The sequence below is a fragment of the Ictalurus furcatus genome, chromosome 20, assembly GCF_023375685.1.
Source record: "Ictalurus furcatus strain D&B chromosome 20, Billie_1.0, whole genome shotgun sequence".
Taxonomy (NCBI): domain Eukaryota; kingdom Metazoa; phylum Chordata; class Actinopteri; order Siluriformes; family Ictaluridae; genus Ictalurus; species Ictalurus furcatus.
Window position 1 is genome coordinate 20,250,023 of NC_071274.1, and position 16,659 is coordinate 20,266,681.

General features: G+C 41.6%; 1 protein-coding gene across 1 annotated transcript in view; it reads left to right on the forward strand.

Annotated features, from left to right (window-relative positions):
- Positions 1 to 221: 221 nt before the first annotated feature.
- cntnap2b (contactin associated protein 2b) overlaps positions 222 to 16,659 on the forward strand; it is a 54,101-nt gene continuing 37,663 nt past the window's right edge. The window contains exon 1 of the mRNA XM_053651152.1: positions 222 to 460. Coding sequence (XP_053507127.1) covers positions 361 to 460 — 100 coding nt within the window. The 5' untranslated portion in view covers positions 222 to 360. The remainder of the gene's footprint in view (positions 461 to 16,659) is intronic.

Genomic DNA, 16,659 nt, shown 5'->3' on the forward strand with positions numbered 1-16,659 from the left:
ACCAGAAAGCGACCATCCCGATTGTAGTGGCGGTACCTTGGATATCAGCGGTCTAACCATGCAAAGCGAACCAAGCGGACAAACGGTCAAAGGAACGACGATGCTACGAGAAACGACGCGACTTCCTGCCCTGTGTACGAGCTGTCGTTGCTGGGTGATATATTAGAAAAAATACCGGACGTAGTAGCCTAATGCGCGCGTGGAGCAACATCAGCAGCAGAAGCATCTTATAGATTATTACTCAAACAAAACAAAAAAAGGACCTTATCAGGACTACAGTGTCGTGGGACCCCTTGGAGAAGGGAGGGGTGTGAGTATACCCTTACAGGAGAAAAAGACGGTCCCTTTGTTTACATCAGGATGGATGCGAGGATGCGGCGGTGTAAAGCAGTGGAGATTACACTCCTCATATGGATACTGAACGTGTTTCCGAAAAACGACGTGGCGCGCGCTGCATCCCGTGAGTATCCCCCTCTGTCTATTAAAAGACTTAGCTAACGGTGAGCTCAAAAACCTGGTTCATCCGAGTGATTGTACATGCACAGTGTTGCATTCATGCACAGTCTTTAAATAAAGCAGTGCTGTGCTGTGCACATCCAGGGTTGGAATAGTCTCCAGAATAAAGCATGACCTCTGGATCCTTTTCAGGACTAATAATAATAATAATAATAATAATAATAATAATTCCTCAAGCATGCAAACCATTTGTAAAGGAATAAGAAGTAAAAGTCAAACAATTACTAAACACAAATAATATGTCGGTATATAGTGTATAGGGTACTGTAGTTGAGAGCCTATTTAATGAACTTGTTTTTATTTTTAATGCATGCAATGTCGAGATAATTTCAGTACACATGATAGTGATATAGATAAAGCAGGATCTTTTTCGGGAGTTTCATAAAGTCGTCAGGTTTGCAAGCGAACCTTGTATAGGGGAACAAGAAGAAAAACAATTGAAACAATTGGTAATAATAATAATAATAATAATAATAATGGGGCGCATGGTGGCTTAGTGGTTCGCACGTTCGCCTCAGACCTCCAGGGTCGGGGGTTCGATTCCCACCGTGGCCCTGTGTGTGCGGAGTTTTCATGTTCTCCCCGTGCTGCGGGGGTTTCCTCCGGGTACTCCGGTTTCCTCCCCCCGTCCAAAGACATGCATGGTAGGCTGATTGGCATGTCCTGCGATAGACTGGCACCCTGGCCAGGGTGTACCCCGCCTTGTGACCGATGCTCCCTGGGATAGGCTCCAGGTTCTGAAAAGGATAAAGCGGTATAGAAGATGGATGGATGGATGGATAATAATAATAATAATAATAATTAGAAGAAGAAGAAAGAGAAGAATGGCATACATGGTACACACGTGGTACCAATTGGTCATTTTTCTTGCCATCTTGTCACTGTGGTGGTACCATTAAGGATGCATGTTTCGGGAATGTATGTTTATATATTACTTTTTTTTTAATATGCGTACTTTAAAAAAACAATTTAAGATACGTATGTAGATGTAAACATAGCTGACGTATTTAAAAGTACTGACGACTTAAAAGTACGTCACGTGCACCTTCGTGGGTAAATATTAAAGTTACAGAACAGGAAGTACTCTTTTTGAGAGCGCACTATATTTGAGTTAAAGTTTGTCAAATATCATGCGGAAAAGTGTCACAATTGGCTCCAGAATGAAGCAGGACTTGAACAAATTGAATCCTAGAATGGATAATATCTAATATAAATAAATAAAAAATTCTTGGCTTGAAATCCTTTATATGACTGATGCTTGGAAAAGTTGAACTGGGACTCGTACCAAATTCGCTCTTCCATTTTTCCAAAACGTACATCTTCATTTTCCATACAATCTAAAAGCACATGGGTCGATATACTCTATGCTCTTATATCCTCTTAAGCAAATGGCATTGTGATTCTTTTTAAATAATAATCCAATGTGCTGCAAGTTCACTATGGTCCATTCTGGAGGAATCAGTAATAAATCATATGCAGGAAGGATGTGCGGGGGGTGCTGATGGTCCAAGTCCTTAGGGACTCTGAGACATATCATATATTAATCCAATCTGCAGGACACACCTGAGCCAGGTCTCTCTGGTGCACTAGAAACTGGAACACAATGCAAATTTGGATATGATTAGGTGTCGGGATGGGTGATATGCCAAAAAAATATAAAATTATATCACGATACTCAAGGACATGTTTATGGTGTACAAAATGGTTTGTGATTTATTTTTTTATTTTTTTGGAGGAAGCTATTTTAAAGGAACAGGAAGTTGAAAAATAAATAACGTTGCCTTATAGGCAGTCGTTTTTAACGAAGTATGCAGTTGTTTACAAAGGTGTGACGCGTGAATGAAGTCCTGACTGTGCTGTAGAAGTGGCCTTCGCTGTCTGTGATAGCTATTTTTAATTTAAAGTAGTTCACAGACTTACATAACATCCATAGCTCCGCTTTTGGTTTTTCAGCACATGGTGTATATCAATATACAGGATATTCAGAATATATTTATAACCCAGTCAAAAAAGATTTGGACTGTGTTTTGATGGCCAGTGGATTGATTTTTTTTTTTTTTTTTAGTGCATGCTATAAAAGTGGGGTTTTAAATATCCTGCATATGTCCGCTTTCTCAGATCTCGGATGCTGCGACCTTCTGTCTCGCCTGTATGGTGCATTTCGGTAAAGTATCAGAGCTTTAGAGAGTATCTATTGCACCATAAGTACACACAAATAGACATAGTATAATGCAAGGAAGAAGGCAGAACCTTAAGCCCTATCAATCAGACCTTCTAACACACACTTTGGCTGTCAGAGCTTTTATTAAGGGTTTGTTTGAACATAATAAATGTTGTAGCACGGTGAAGCAGTTTCTTATCTTCCTCCCCAATATTACAGTAAGTGAAAGGATGTACAGTTCAACTTCACAATCCCAAACAATAGCTGGGGAATAAGTCGACAATAAATAGCTCCAAGGCCTAGATTAGAGGCAGCCTACATTAGGGAACAGCTTCAAACATCAAACTCAAGGGCAAAGTTGGAAGGCGTATTACCTATGAAACATTTATGACTTATTATCATTGACCTAGACAATATCTATACCGTATTAACAGGATCTCTTGGCTGTGACTCCACAGCTTCGGTGTTTTGTGATGCTAATGAGGACGCTCATTGTGACTTGAAGCACCTGCCACCCCAATTACTAGAACCGCGTGCCACGTCGACCCTCCCCCATTCTTCAGGCACAATCCTTTGTCAGATGGACGGAGCTGAACAAAGGCCTCGGATTGCGCCGTGCGATGCACGGAGAAAAAAAAACACACCTTATACGGTTGTAATCAAAAGTATTCAACCCCGATTGCAAATCAGGTTTGTTGTCAAAATGTACAGACTTTCAGCTGTTTGCAATGAACAGATCAAACAAAAGCAGTTGAAATAGTTCAACACAACGAACGCTTCGAGCGGTTTCCACAAATTCAATTGATAATGCAACTTATAATGACTTCTCCAGTTTCAAAATTATTCAACCCCCTGAATAGAATCCCTCACAACAGCACAAATATGCAAAACAGGCATTGTCAAGGGCTTCATTAGTTTCACCCTGGTGTGCTTGAGCTGGAACACATGAAATACCTGAACTGGCTAGGGGATTGTTGAGTGTCACGTTTGACTGCATGTTAGAAATATGACTAAGTCAAAAGAATGGTCCAAAAAGTTAAGAGAAGAGATCATCGCCCGTCACGAACAAGGAACAGGATACAAAAAGATAGGGAAGCACCGTTGGAAGCATAGTTCGCAAGTTCAAAGTTAAGGGAATAGTGGTTACACTACCTGGACGGGCCAGAAAAATGGAAGTTATCGACGGCTACAAGCAGATTTCTGAGAAGGCAGGTTGTGAAAAACCCTCGAGTGACTGCAAAAGGCCTGCAGTAAGACTTGGTGTAACATGCACTGAGGTTTCAGTGAACACAGTAAGGCGTGTAATAAACGCAGAAGGTTTCCATGCCAGAACTCCAAGACGTTCACCACTACTGACCCAAAAGTACAAGAAAAGTCGCCTCAGAATCATATAAATAAACCACAGAAGTTTTGGGATTCTGTTCTGTGGAGTGATGAAACAAAACCGGAACTTTTCAGGAGATTGGATCAGCGGTATGTCTGGAGGAAGAAGAATGAAGAAAGAAAACTCTGTCCACAGTCAAGCATGGTGGTGGCTCGGTGATGCTCTGCGGCTGCTTTGCATCCTCTGACACTGGAAACCTGCAGCGTGTGGAAGGCGAGATGGATTCAGTGAAGTATCAGGAAATCCTAGGAGAACACGTCATGCCGTTTGTGAGGAAGCTGAAGCTTGAGCGTCACTGGACCTTCAAACAGGACAATGAACCTAAGCATACCTCAAATTCCACCAAGGCTTGGTTGCAGAAGAAGTTCTGGAAGATTCTACAGGGCCGTCACAGTCAACTGACTTGAACCCCATAGAAGATCTCTGGTGGGATTTGAAGAAGGCGGTTGCAGCACGCAAACCCAAGAATATTACTGGAGGCCATTGCTCATGAGGAACGGGTTAAGATTCCCTCATACATCAAAATAATTTTTTTTAGGAAAGTGAACACTGCACAGTAGATACTTGATCATGCAGGAGCACAATATTAATGGATATTGACTTTTTTTTGGGTTGTTTTTTTGTTTTTTTTTGCTTTTCTTTATGTTTTACTTTAATGTTTAACTTTAAAGAACAGCTCCCTGAAGCTTGTGAGGAGGGTTGGCATGTTTCAGTAAAATTCCCACCCTAATGACAGCTCAAAAACTACACAAAAAGACTTCAGACTAGCCCCAAATGTTCTGGCCTGTTTCTCCAGCTCTCTGGTAAGCTCAATCTTATGATGTTTAGAAAAGTGAACACTGCATGGTATATATAACTTGATAAATAAAATAAAAGACACATTCATAAGTGAATAAAAAATGAATTCGGATTCCAAATGAGAAAGCTTACCAGAGAGCTGGGGAAACATCACAAAATAGAGCTCTCTCTCTCTCTCTCTCTCTTTCTCTCACTCTGTCTTTTTCACACACAAACACACACACACACACACAAAAAGATGCCCTGTGTATGTTGTCCAGTCATGTCACCCCTCAGCTCTCACTTCATCTCCAAGCAGATAGGGTGTTGAGAACAACGCGCGAGAACAAAGCCGGCTCAGCAGGGGTCCATTTACCGGCTCTGTTATCTCATTAATACAAAATGTGGCTGTTGATTCTCGTCCTGTAATGGACAGCTCAGACTATAAAACTAATCGCTTGTGTTGACTCAGAGCAGCTGCTGGCTCAAGCACGATCCAGTGATTAGCGATTAAAGCCTTATGGCGGTATTGTAAGGAAAGACTGGGAGATAAGGAGAAGCTGAGTATAAAATTTGTTCTTTGGTTGAATTAAAAATGATAGAGTTCTCGGGGCCATTTACACGACAACGTTTCCAACTACAAAAACGGAAAACTTTTTATTGCTAATAAAATATAGAAAGCACACTGACTGCCAGCGTCTCACTATTTGGTTTGTATTCGCCGATTTTGTTCCATTTTGGTACGACGATGGTCAATTATTAGTACTTAAAGATGCACTATTTCGATTTTTTTCTTCTCAGTATTTAAAAATGACGAGCTTTGTTAACAGAATTCTGACCTGGAGCACAAGCAAAGCTAAAAGATGGGGTTGAAGACTGAAAAAATCCATTTCAACAATGAAGAAAACTTTTTAAAAAATGATGTGACATTAGGGACGTCTCAGCGTTTATTAACCAAGAAAAGTACGCCGGATCTATCTATCTTGACAAGCTTTGACGAGTTTTCACAATTCCTTATGACAATGAATCATTTTCCAAATCATAACTATTGAGATTCTAAGTAACCGGAGACAGAACTTTTTTTTGGGTTCTCCACGTAGATCATAAACCATTGAAATCGTTTGAGAAATGTAAACATTGTTGTGCTTTTTATCCAGAAAATCCGTAGCGCCACCGTTTGATTCAATATGGCGGACACGTTGGCTTGAATTCTTACGTGCACAGGCGTGTAGTGTTTCTTTACAAAGCGACATCGCCAACTACTGGCCTGACGTGCATAATACAGCGTGTTTGGTCGTTTTCGCCGATCCGTGTGAACGGGGAACGTTTTGACGACGTTGTCGTCAGTATGCGAAATTTTTCAAAAACGCAAAGGAAAATCTTTTCTCGTTTTTATTACATCGTTGTCATGTAAACGTACCCCTAATTGTTCTCGTAGTTTATGGTCAGTTTGTCTTCGCTTCGTTTCCTCGTTCCAAATTGTAACCCTGCTTCACACTAAATGTTCCTGGGATTGACTCTGGATCCACCGTGACGCCAGGGATAAAGCTTACTGAAGATGAATAACATGTTTTTGGTTGGAGGTATCTCAAGGTTGGAGAACATATGAACCAGCTGTATATAATATCATTCATACACACGTCTGAGATATTTTCTGCGAGGCATTATGAGTTCTGGGTCGAATTTCCGATTCAGTTTTTTCAGTCAAATTAATTCCCATTACCAGTTTTATAGCAGAGGAAGTACTTTTTTTTTCCATTTATTGATCTTCTGTAACCACTTTATCCTGGTCAGGGTTGTGGAGGATCTGGGGTCTGTCCCAGGAACAAGGCTGGAATACATCCTGGGTGTGAGACAAGTGCACCATAAACACACAGAGATTCATACAGTCATTCACAGGACAATTTAGAGGTCACCATTTCATCTTCAGGAATGGTTTTGGGAAACCGGAGAACCCAGGGGAGAACATGCGAAACACCTGAGACAAGATCCTGAGCTCAGGATCGAACCAGAGACCTTGGAGCTGAAATGCAACAATATTCCTCTTCGCTACCCTTGCACCACCTTGCTACCCCAGGAAGTACATTATATTTTAATGGAGCTTGGAAGCTGATAACAGTATTAAAAAGTATTTTTATGTTCTACACAAACAGGTAATTTCCTACACTGGGGTTAAACACTCGATGCCAAACGTAACTATTTAGGTACCGTTCTTGCTAGTAAGGGCATGCTAACGTTATGTTGGGGAAATCGTTAGCACCTAACAGCGAGAGTTATTTAGGAATTTCAGATGATTATATAAAAACTGTCTTACGTTTTGACTCCACTTTATTATTTGAGTAGAACAGGGGAGTAAAACAGCAAGTTTTATGTTTTGACACTCTGAAAGAGTCTACTTTTCCATGGGAATCTTGAATGCTTCATTTTTTACCTAATTGACATCAAATTTTTGAGATTTGAAAAATTCGTATTTAGGTTTAAAAAAAAAATTCAACCCGTAATTTTGAATTATACCAGTCCGTACACTTTTTTGTTCTTGTGATTGTTGCAGGCAAAAATGCTTGATTTCGCTGGAGTTTTTTGTGCTATTTTTTGCGGAAAAACTACTCGAACTGGCGAAATTGCAATCGCACGAAATCGTTTTTTTGCACGGCCTTTCGCACTGATGTTTGTTGGTAAATGAGACCTTTTAGCTGTACTCATGTTCGACGCACGTGAATCGAAGAGGGCTTCGACTGAATGCGTGCTGCGATGACGTCACATCAAGCGCCTCGGCCCGAATCTGCAAAAAATCGGCGGTAATTTTGAAAAATGGTAAGATCCTCCGAATATTGCGGAGTTTGTTTGATTTTGCGTTAATTTCGTCGAGCGGAAAATCGCGTAATCCTGGAGGGACTGATATATGTTTTTTAAAGTCAAATCTTACCCCTAGCAAGTTCAAAACAAAGAAAAAACGTGAAAAAAGAAAAAATTAAAACATTAAAAATGTGAGTGTATTAAATACACTACGCAAAATAATTATATTTGTGACATGTTTATCATTCAAATTTTAGACATTTCCAAGCACCGTATTTTTCAACAAAATGTTTGTTAACATTTAGCATTTTTTAGCCATTTAGTGGCCAATAATCCTCTTTTCTTCTGTAGGTAGATTTTTGGCTTCCATTAAAGTAATACTAATGGGTTCGACCGAAGAACTTTTATTTTATATGATGTTATTTCATTTCATTTTTACATCTTGTCTGTATTGAAGCAGAAAAACAACTACATTATGTGAGCATGTGAAACGCTCTACGATACATTTAGCAGGAAATGATCTCACGTTTAAAATATCTCTGGCACTTTTTTGTCCCTGCCAAAAGTGCACAATTCATCTAAATCATCTAACGTTCAAGTGGTTCTAGCTGAGCTCTTGCAGCATCCGGCGCAGTAGCACGATCTCTCTTTGAACCTCTTAAACGTTGCCTCTTCGCTGTCAGTTTGAAAGGTTCTCCACGAAGATGTACTGTGATTCAGGTACGGAAACTCTCCCGAGTTGCGAGCATCGATTCCACGATGACCCGCCCCGCCTTGGGGCATCTCCGGAGGAGTTCTAGATACTGAAAACAGCCTTGATTGCAACGAGGACTAAAACGGCGATTCGCTTTCCATTGGCTAAAGCGAGGGGGGATTGAAAATGAAATTTCGCATTGATTAATGATAAAAGGTCAGGAGAAAGCTTTCTCGGACGACGTGAGCCAGCATCGGATTCCTGGAAAGGTAGAAGGCGGGATGGCTGCACGCCAGAGATGTCGTCCATTTTTCCAGTCAGGTTAGCATGATGTCGCTCCACTAGCATAGTTTAGAGCTCATAAACACTTGGAAAAACACTTCACTCAAACCAACAATCACTAACGATGGACTGAAGTTCATAGAAGACAAGGAAGAGCGCTTATGCTAGCTGTGCCAGACTTACGATTGGTGTAGGGACTGAGTAACAAAACAGATGATTGGTCAAGAGGTTTGTACAAACAACTTTTGCCTTGAAAATCGAACAACGAATAAATAAAAACGCAAAACCTTCATCGAGGGCTGTTTTATAATCTGAACAACAAAAACAATCCCATCCATTTTCTAACGCTAAACTGTGAAGATACAGTGCGAATGGACTTCTTCCTGTTACGCCACGGATCTCCGCGACTAGTCTCAGTGCCTAAATTATTAACCGATATTAAGCTGTGATATTTCATTGTAAGTTTTGGATTAAATATTTAAATGGAATAGACTCAGTTTTGTAGATAATAATGAATTATGCATAGATAGGAATGTTTACAACAAAGGTCAGCAGCTGGAGGGCTGATAGGAGATGTATGGTGTATAGATAGGACATTAGACTTCTGATCAGAAAGTCATGAGTTCAAAACCCCACACTACCAAGCTGTCACTGCTGGGCCCTTGAGCAAGGCCCAACTGCTGAGCTGTATATTTAAACAAATAAAAATAAAAAATGAGATAAATCGTAAGTAGCTCTAGATAATGGTGTCTGCCAAATGGCGTAAATGTAAATGAGTGGTTTATCATGGTTGCTGATCAGGTTGTTACTACTTGGGGTACTTGGTATTCGAGTGTAACCGTAATCTGTAGTTCCACCTCGTCATCAGTCCACACGTGTTTGTCATTTTTTAATTTGAGTACCTTTGTCTAAGTGTGAGCAGGATGAAGAGATTAAGAGATAAGGTAAACGAATGAACTACCTTTTCATTGGTACGCTGTTGGTCGTTTTCTCTGCATTTCACTCAATTCGTAGCTCTTAACGTTAACCTAAACGTTATTCATACTACGATAGTCATACCTAACTGGGCACCTCTACTCGGCTGGTGTGCTCACGGGAGTATTTTTTCCATCCAAGAGAAGTGGAAGAGAATTTAACAAAAAGAAATAAATCTCTGCATTTTCAACCGTTTGTCTTGGACCTCAGTCACTATCCGTTTGTCTGCAGTGGCACAGTTTTCTCGTCCCCCGGCCTTGGTGCATGGCAGGTTAAACACTGCAGAGGTGAGAGAGAGAGAGAGAGAGAGAGAGAGAGAGAGAGGGAGAGCTCCATCAGTTCAGAACATGGTCGGGTCCCAGGAGCCGAGTCTGACACAGATCCTCAGACAGAGAGAGAGGTTGCCCGAGTTTCTAAAACTACTTTATCTGCAGCACTCGCCTCGCTCGGCAAGATGTTCTGCAGAGTCATGAATGAAATATTCAATATTGACAGTCTTCAAAAGAAAATACGACGCTTTTGTTCTGTTGCTGCATTGTTACGGGGTTATGGTAGTGGACTATTGATTTATACGTTTATTCATTCGTTCAGACGTTCATTCATTCACCAGTTTAACCTGGGAACTGAATGTATTGTAATTTACCTGATATTTTGCAGGTGGGCTTTTGAGCAAGACCCCAGCGTCCTAGCTTTCACAGTAATCAACGTGATCTTCAATAAAGTCCAAGAGTCGACAGTTTTAGTTTAAACATCTCCCATCACCACGTTAGTCTATTTCCATCTCAACTCTTTCCTAGATTACCGATAGCGGTGCTAGTAGGAATTCCATCGTGCTCGTCGTCTCGCAGATCGCTAACTAGCCGAGCTGAATCTTTGCCGTAATCCGGCGCGACCGTGTCGGTCGAGTCCGACGTTAGCTGTCGAGTCCGACGTGCCGGTTGAGTCCGGCGTTAGCACACACCCGGTATACGCTCCAGAATAATAGAAATAATACTGCGCCGTCCAACAAATTAGCATCTGACTCGCTAAACACGTCACAAAGGTTTCAATATAAACGTATTTAACGTGTTTCAGGAAAACGTGTTTAGCCACGTTATAGTAGCAGCAGTATTTCCCAGACGTGAGCTAGTTGTTAGACAGCTTTCAGAGCATAAAAATAGGAAATACACAACAATATTGCACCTGTTTTCATCACTTTCCCCACACACACACACACACTCGCCCTTCAGGGAGACCTACCTGACTTTGGCGTGGAATTCTAAATTTTGACCTCAGAGCGAAAACTCTTTGGTTTGTGTCATTTTTTATTTTTGTTTTATTTGAGCTGCAAAATACCACAGGGCCAAACGCTAAATTGAAATGTCAGCGCTCATTAAGCCTCACTCTTCCATCTCTGTTCTTTGTCCCCTCCACTCGCATCGCTCGAATACCTCCAGGTGAAAGCAGCCTAATTTCACTCCTTCTCTCAAAAACCTCTCATTCGGTATTCTTGACGGTGAGGAGAAGTCTACGTCCTCCTAAGATGCCCAACAGGGTAATTACTATGAGATCAGAAAATGCCCATGCTGTTTAATATTCGACTCGTTTACTGAACCCTCTTGACGTGGAAGTTCGCTCTGGCTTCGGTTTTTCGCTCGTGAATTATTCTTCATCTCGATTTCCATAGTGATCAGAGCAAAGTTGATCAGCTGGTATGCATTATTTATGACGGATGCTATACTATCCGCTCCATTACCACGCATATAAAACGCTATGCATTAGCTAATTGCGTCCGAGAGCCACTGCAAAGTTCCTCGGAGAACCAGAGCCGCTCTTGTGTTTATTACTGAAGCATAGCGCGGTGCTGCTCTGGATTCTGACTGCAAAAGGCTGCACTGTTCCTGAATCGAATTGAATTCCCAACGTTTTCGAAAGGCAGCTGTAATAGGTAGAGGAATTTTCTTATCCTTCTCATTCAATATCACAAACAGCCATCACAAGTCATCAATAGTAAAGTTCTCCAGAAGCTGACTGACTGTAACCCGACGCTGAACTTCCAGCGCTCACTTCCAGGCCTAAGACGCCTTTTATGTCTGTTAACCGACACCGGGATCCACGGCTTGTTCACTCGACGGGCCTTGAATTGACGGCTCGACATCTATCTTAAGCCAGAAGATAGCTGACAAAGTCTTCAAGGTCCTCTGACTGAGAGATGAGAATTCCTCATGGTTGTGGAACTGTCCGGACCGTGAGTGTCGTTGAAAAGAAACTCGCAGGAGTTTTAGTTTCTTTTGGCTGGTCTGGACGTAAAATGATACGTTTACTGTATGTTTACCTTCGCACTCGCGAATTAGTGCTAGCTAAGGATGTATAGAGTGTTTGGGTGTTAACTTTGGCATTTGTTGAGCAGATAAGCTTGTGGGCCATGAGAAGGAGAACCGTGGCTCTGTGCTCTTGTAGCTCGCAGTGCGAATGGAGAAAGAGACACAGCCGTCCGTCTGCAAGACTAATGCACTCCCTGTCTCTCTGCTGGCGCCGAAGAGTAAACCACATAATTCTCAAAAAAAGTGAACTCAGACTGTGAAGTGATACACAGACGGAGATATAGATACAAAAAGACAAGCATTCAGACAGAAAAATAGATAGATAGATAGATAGACTAACAGTCCATTAACCCCTTCAGACCTGAATTATATTCCACGATTCAGAAAAATGTAAACATACCAATATACCAAGCAAACGAGCTTGTGGATGGGAGCCTGGATTCTCTGGCACAGGTGAGAGACAACAGAAGCGCCATGCCCTAAAACCTTTTTGCTTCACTCAGGAAGCTCTGTTGTGGCACCTTGATAGATGAGGACATCATAAGCAAGCCCACTTTTGCCACAGAGGAAATACATCTTCACTCCCCATGGTGTAGGTTTCCCTTTGATATACTGAAGTACAGAGAGTTTTCCCCTGAAAGGCACGATCTGCTCATCAATACCGAGATCTTCAACCTCTGGTTGTAGCTCCGGACAACGTTTCCTTATGGACTCATAGAGCAGTCTGATCTTGAAGAACACATCAGTGTCTCCAGGAGGTCTCTCGTAGTTGGTCACAACATGCAGGTTGGAGCGGAGTTGAAAAAAAAAACATCCCAGGACATGGTTTCCATGAACATTCCAATATTGATACTGGAGGACCAGTACATTCTCACGCTTGGAAAACCAAGCACTCCCATTGCCATATATAGACCGACTTCAATCTCAGAAGCTGGGGCATGTTTATACCCCTTTTGTTCTGCATGAATATTGCTCATCAGCGCAAACATCTGACTTGGAACATACGGCTTGAAGTAGCCATATGGTGTTAGTGGCTCAGGGGGGTCAGTGGCAGGCCTTTCACATGTTGTTTCCACTGGGGTAAAGAGGGTGTGACGCCACTGAATATCACTCTTTTTTGTGACATTTGCAAAAGGATCATCACCAAGCGATAAAAGTGATAGGCCTAGGGACAGTTAAAGAGACACAGATACAGAGAGACAGACATACAGACTGAGGAACAGACAGAAAGATGAAATATTAGACAGACAAGCAATGAGTGAGATAAAGAGATAGACGGGTAGATTAGATAAATAGACAGATAGATAGCTAAAATGATAGATACAGAGAGATAGACATACAGACTGGGAGACAGACATGTAGAGCAAGCAATTGACAGATAGACAGGCAGTTAAAGTAATAGATAGATAGATAGATAGACAGACAGACACACCATTAAAGAAAGTGATAGGCCTAGGGACAGTTAACGAGACACAGATACAAAGAGATTGATGGACAGACAGAAAGGCAGACTAATCAAAAGACAGTCGGAGAGGTAGACAGACAGACAGATAGCGGGATAGATAGACAGACAGTTGAAAAGACAGATGCAGAGTAACAGACATACAGTACATACTGAGAGACAGACAGAAAGATGAAGCAATAGGCAGACAGACATATGGCTGGGTAAAGTGACAGATTGGCATACAGACTGGGGAAAGAGAGAAAGATGAAACAATAGACAGACAGGGGCAGAGGGATAGACAAACACGGATAGAGAGCTTTATAGACAAACAGCAGAGTAGATAAACACAGAATTAAAGAGAATGATAAACAGATATACACATTTAGGCGGACTGACCGACAGACAGATTAAGCAATAGATGCAGTGAGATAAACATTCAGGACAGAAAGACAGAAAAGGGATGGGAATAGACAGATACACAGACAGACTGACGGACAGACAGACAGAAACATAAAGAGAGTGACATTACAGATTGTAGGTTTGACAGATATCTCAAGAGCCAGATACATAGGTAGACTCTGAGACGGATAGAGATAGAAAGATAGATATACACACACACACACACACACACACACACACACACTGGGAACAGACAGATAGATTGGCAGATACAGACTATAATCAGACAGATGGACAGACTATGAGAGATAATAAAATATCACTTTGTGGTTGGAAAGTATGACATGATGAACTTTCAAGGACAAACAGAAGCCTGTTCTCATTTCAAATCATACCCACTCACTGCTAATGAATAAAAAATAAAAAAGAAGACAAACTTAGGAGCAACTCTCACCAAGGATTTTCTTCTTACTTATACAGTACACGTCTATCTGTGAGAACAGAGCAACTCTCTCTCTCTCTCTCTCTCTCTCTCTCTCTCTCTCTCTCTCCTCTGGTCTGATCTGTCTTTCTCTCTGCTTCCTGATCTGCATGGTAATGGCTGAGGGTGAGCGGTGGTAATGGTGGGCATCAGTGAAAAAAAAGACCTAAATTGTGTTTGTGCTGTAGAACCTAAAGGCTGATAGGTGTTTTTCTCCACAATATGGCCGCATGCCTGAGTTCCTTTATTGCAGCCGGAGATGGAGAAACACGATTAAACGTTCCGCTATCTGCTCTCGCTAATGGAGGCTTAAAGGCAGTGTTTAATGGGTTGGACTGGCGTAGGGAAATTTCATTTACCCCTGTCCACTCACTCCTCGCTCCTTCCCAACTACGCCGATAAATACTCAGCAGTATGACAGCAGGAACTTTACTTCACTGGGATCAGCTTTTTCTTTTTCGCTTTTGACATCATGATGAATCTCATCAACAAGAATGGATTAGCTCTGTCGCTTTCCCATGCTTTATTCATAAGGCGCGAGTATCCTCTCAGGAGTGTCTTCGGAGTTGAGCGCGCAGTCTGGATTTAAAATGGTCGGAAATTGTCTACACCACTGTTCAGATCTCCAAAGTAATTTAGTAGTTAGATTTAGCATCCAGTGGCTTGGTTAAATTCTTGGAGCGTCCTGTAAAAAAAATAAAACGTAACATAATAAGAGGATGTGCTGGATCGAGTGCTATTTTACTGTATAACTTTCCCATATTGATGCCGTTAGATGTTTATCGCAGTGCTTGCCATCTCCTCATTCGTGTACCTTATATTCACATTAGCTCCCCACGAGCCCCCCAAACCCCCCCCAACCCCCGTATTTCAACAGCAACGAAAACACATCACTATTTCAGTCCACATTTTCTATCCCAGATTCAGATTGTCCATTCATCTGAATGGACACCTTAGAAAATCTGCACCTGTGTAACACAACCCTGAATACACTCAAGTTTCCCCATGTAAACATGGATGTACCCTTCGCATTTAAGTCACCGACTCAGATAGCGATGATCAAGAGTCAGGTCCGTATTCGGATTCGCTGAAACAAGATGTTCTGTTTAAATCTGCTTGTTCACATCGAGGTACAATTATATTTGGGAATAGCTTCTGAGAATAGGAACCCAATTGAGCTGTCGTTCCCTTCAGAGGACACACGGGCTATTTTTATAATAATCTCAACTCAGCAGTCTCGCTGCGTTTAGAGGTATAACGGTGCAAGGTGTTAGATAAGGACAACTATAGATGCCGTTTTAATACATATCGCGATAAAGGTGAGGATAACGAAGAGATATTAGGCAGTTTATGATTATAGGTTATAATACAGAAAAGAAAACTGTATGACATGTGTATGAGTTTCTGTATGTGTGTGTGTGTGCTTTTTTAACGATTGCCTGCTAGTTTTGGATCTCATTACGTGATTGCGATCGTGCTTTTGGATGTGAGATACAAATTGCATTCCTTGCACAAGGAGATGGCAATTACTCAGGTCTAATCTATTCCTAGTATGCCGTACACAATAGCGCTCTTCGTTTTTGTATCTTTTTATTATTGCATGTCTTTTTGTTTGAGTGAGTCAGCCTAGAGGCAATTTTACTTAGTGGTTGGCTGAATGGACCATACTCCTGATGGATTTCCTTGGGATGCCTAGAAACTAGATGATTATATATACAATGCATTTCAACAACAAGCTCAAATGAAAGAACTGTACTAGCACATTGTCCTCCGTCCTTATTCCAACAATTCCTGGCTCCTGGTTTCTATGATTATTCTAAGCTCTAGTGCTAGATTTAACCAGAAGTTCCTGCTTACAAGCCATCTTCTGATTTTCACCCATACTGCCCACCAGGATGAGGTGAGAATGACCTAAATCGCTAAATCCTGGACGGACTGATACACTACAAGCACTTTTCTAGTGGAAAGTTTTGGAAATACGTGGCACCTGTCACATATTGAGTTGCCTTTTGCATTAGCTTACTAGCTGTCACTCACCACATTGTTCGCTCTACAAATGCTGTTTGTTCTGTTTTGTTGCTCGGTAAGCACCATTCACTTATTTTTACTTACACTCTCATTCTCCCCGTCAGGTCGGGTTCTCCTCGGCGCTGTCTCTGATGTGTATTGATTGGTTGGGTGTTTGGTTCGGTCTTCAGAGTTAGCTGAAATTATGCTTATACCCAGTGTCCATTCCCTACAAGCCAAAGATGGACACCAGCTACCAGCAGAGACACACTGTCTGCCCCTTCACTTTGCCGTTGTTTGTTGGAATTTATTCGATTTCCTACGTAGAACAAAGATCTCGTGGTCACGGAATATTTTTAAACTAGCCCACCCTGGCAACCCTGCCATTAACTGTCGTGTCCAATGGGCTAGAGTGATTCCAGCCCCAATGGGCCTCTATT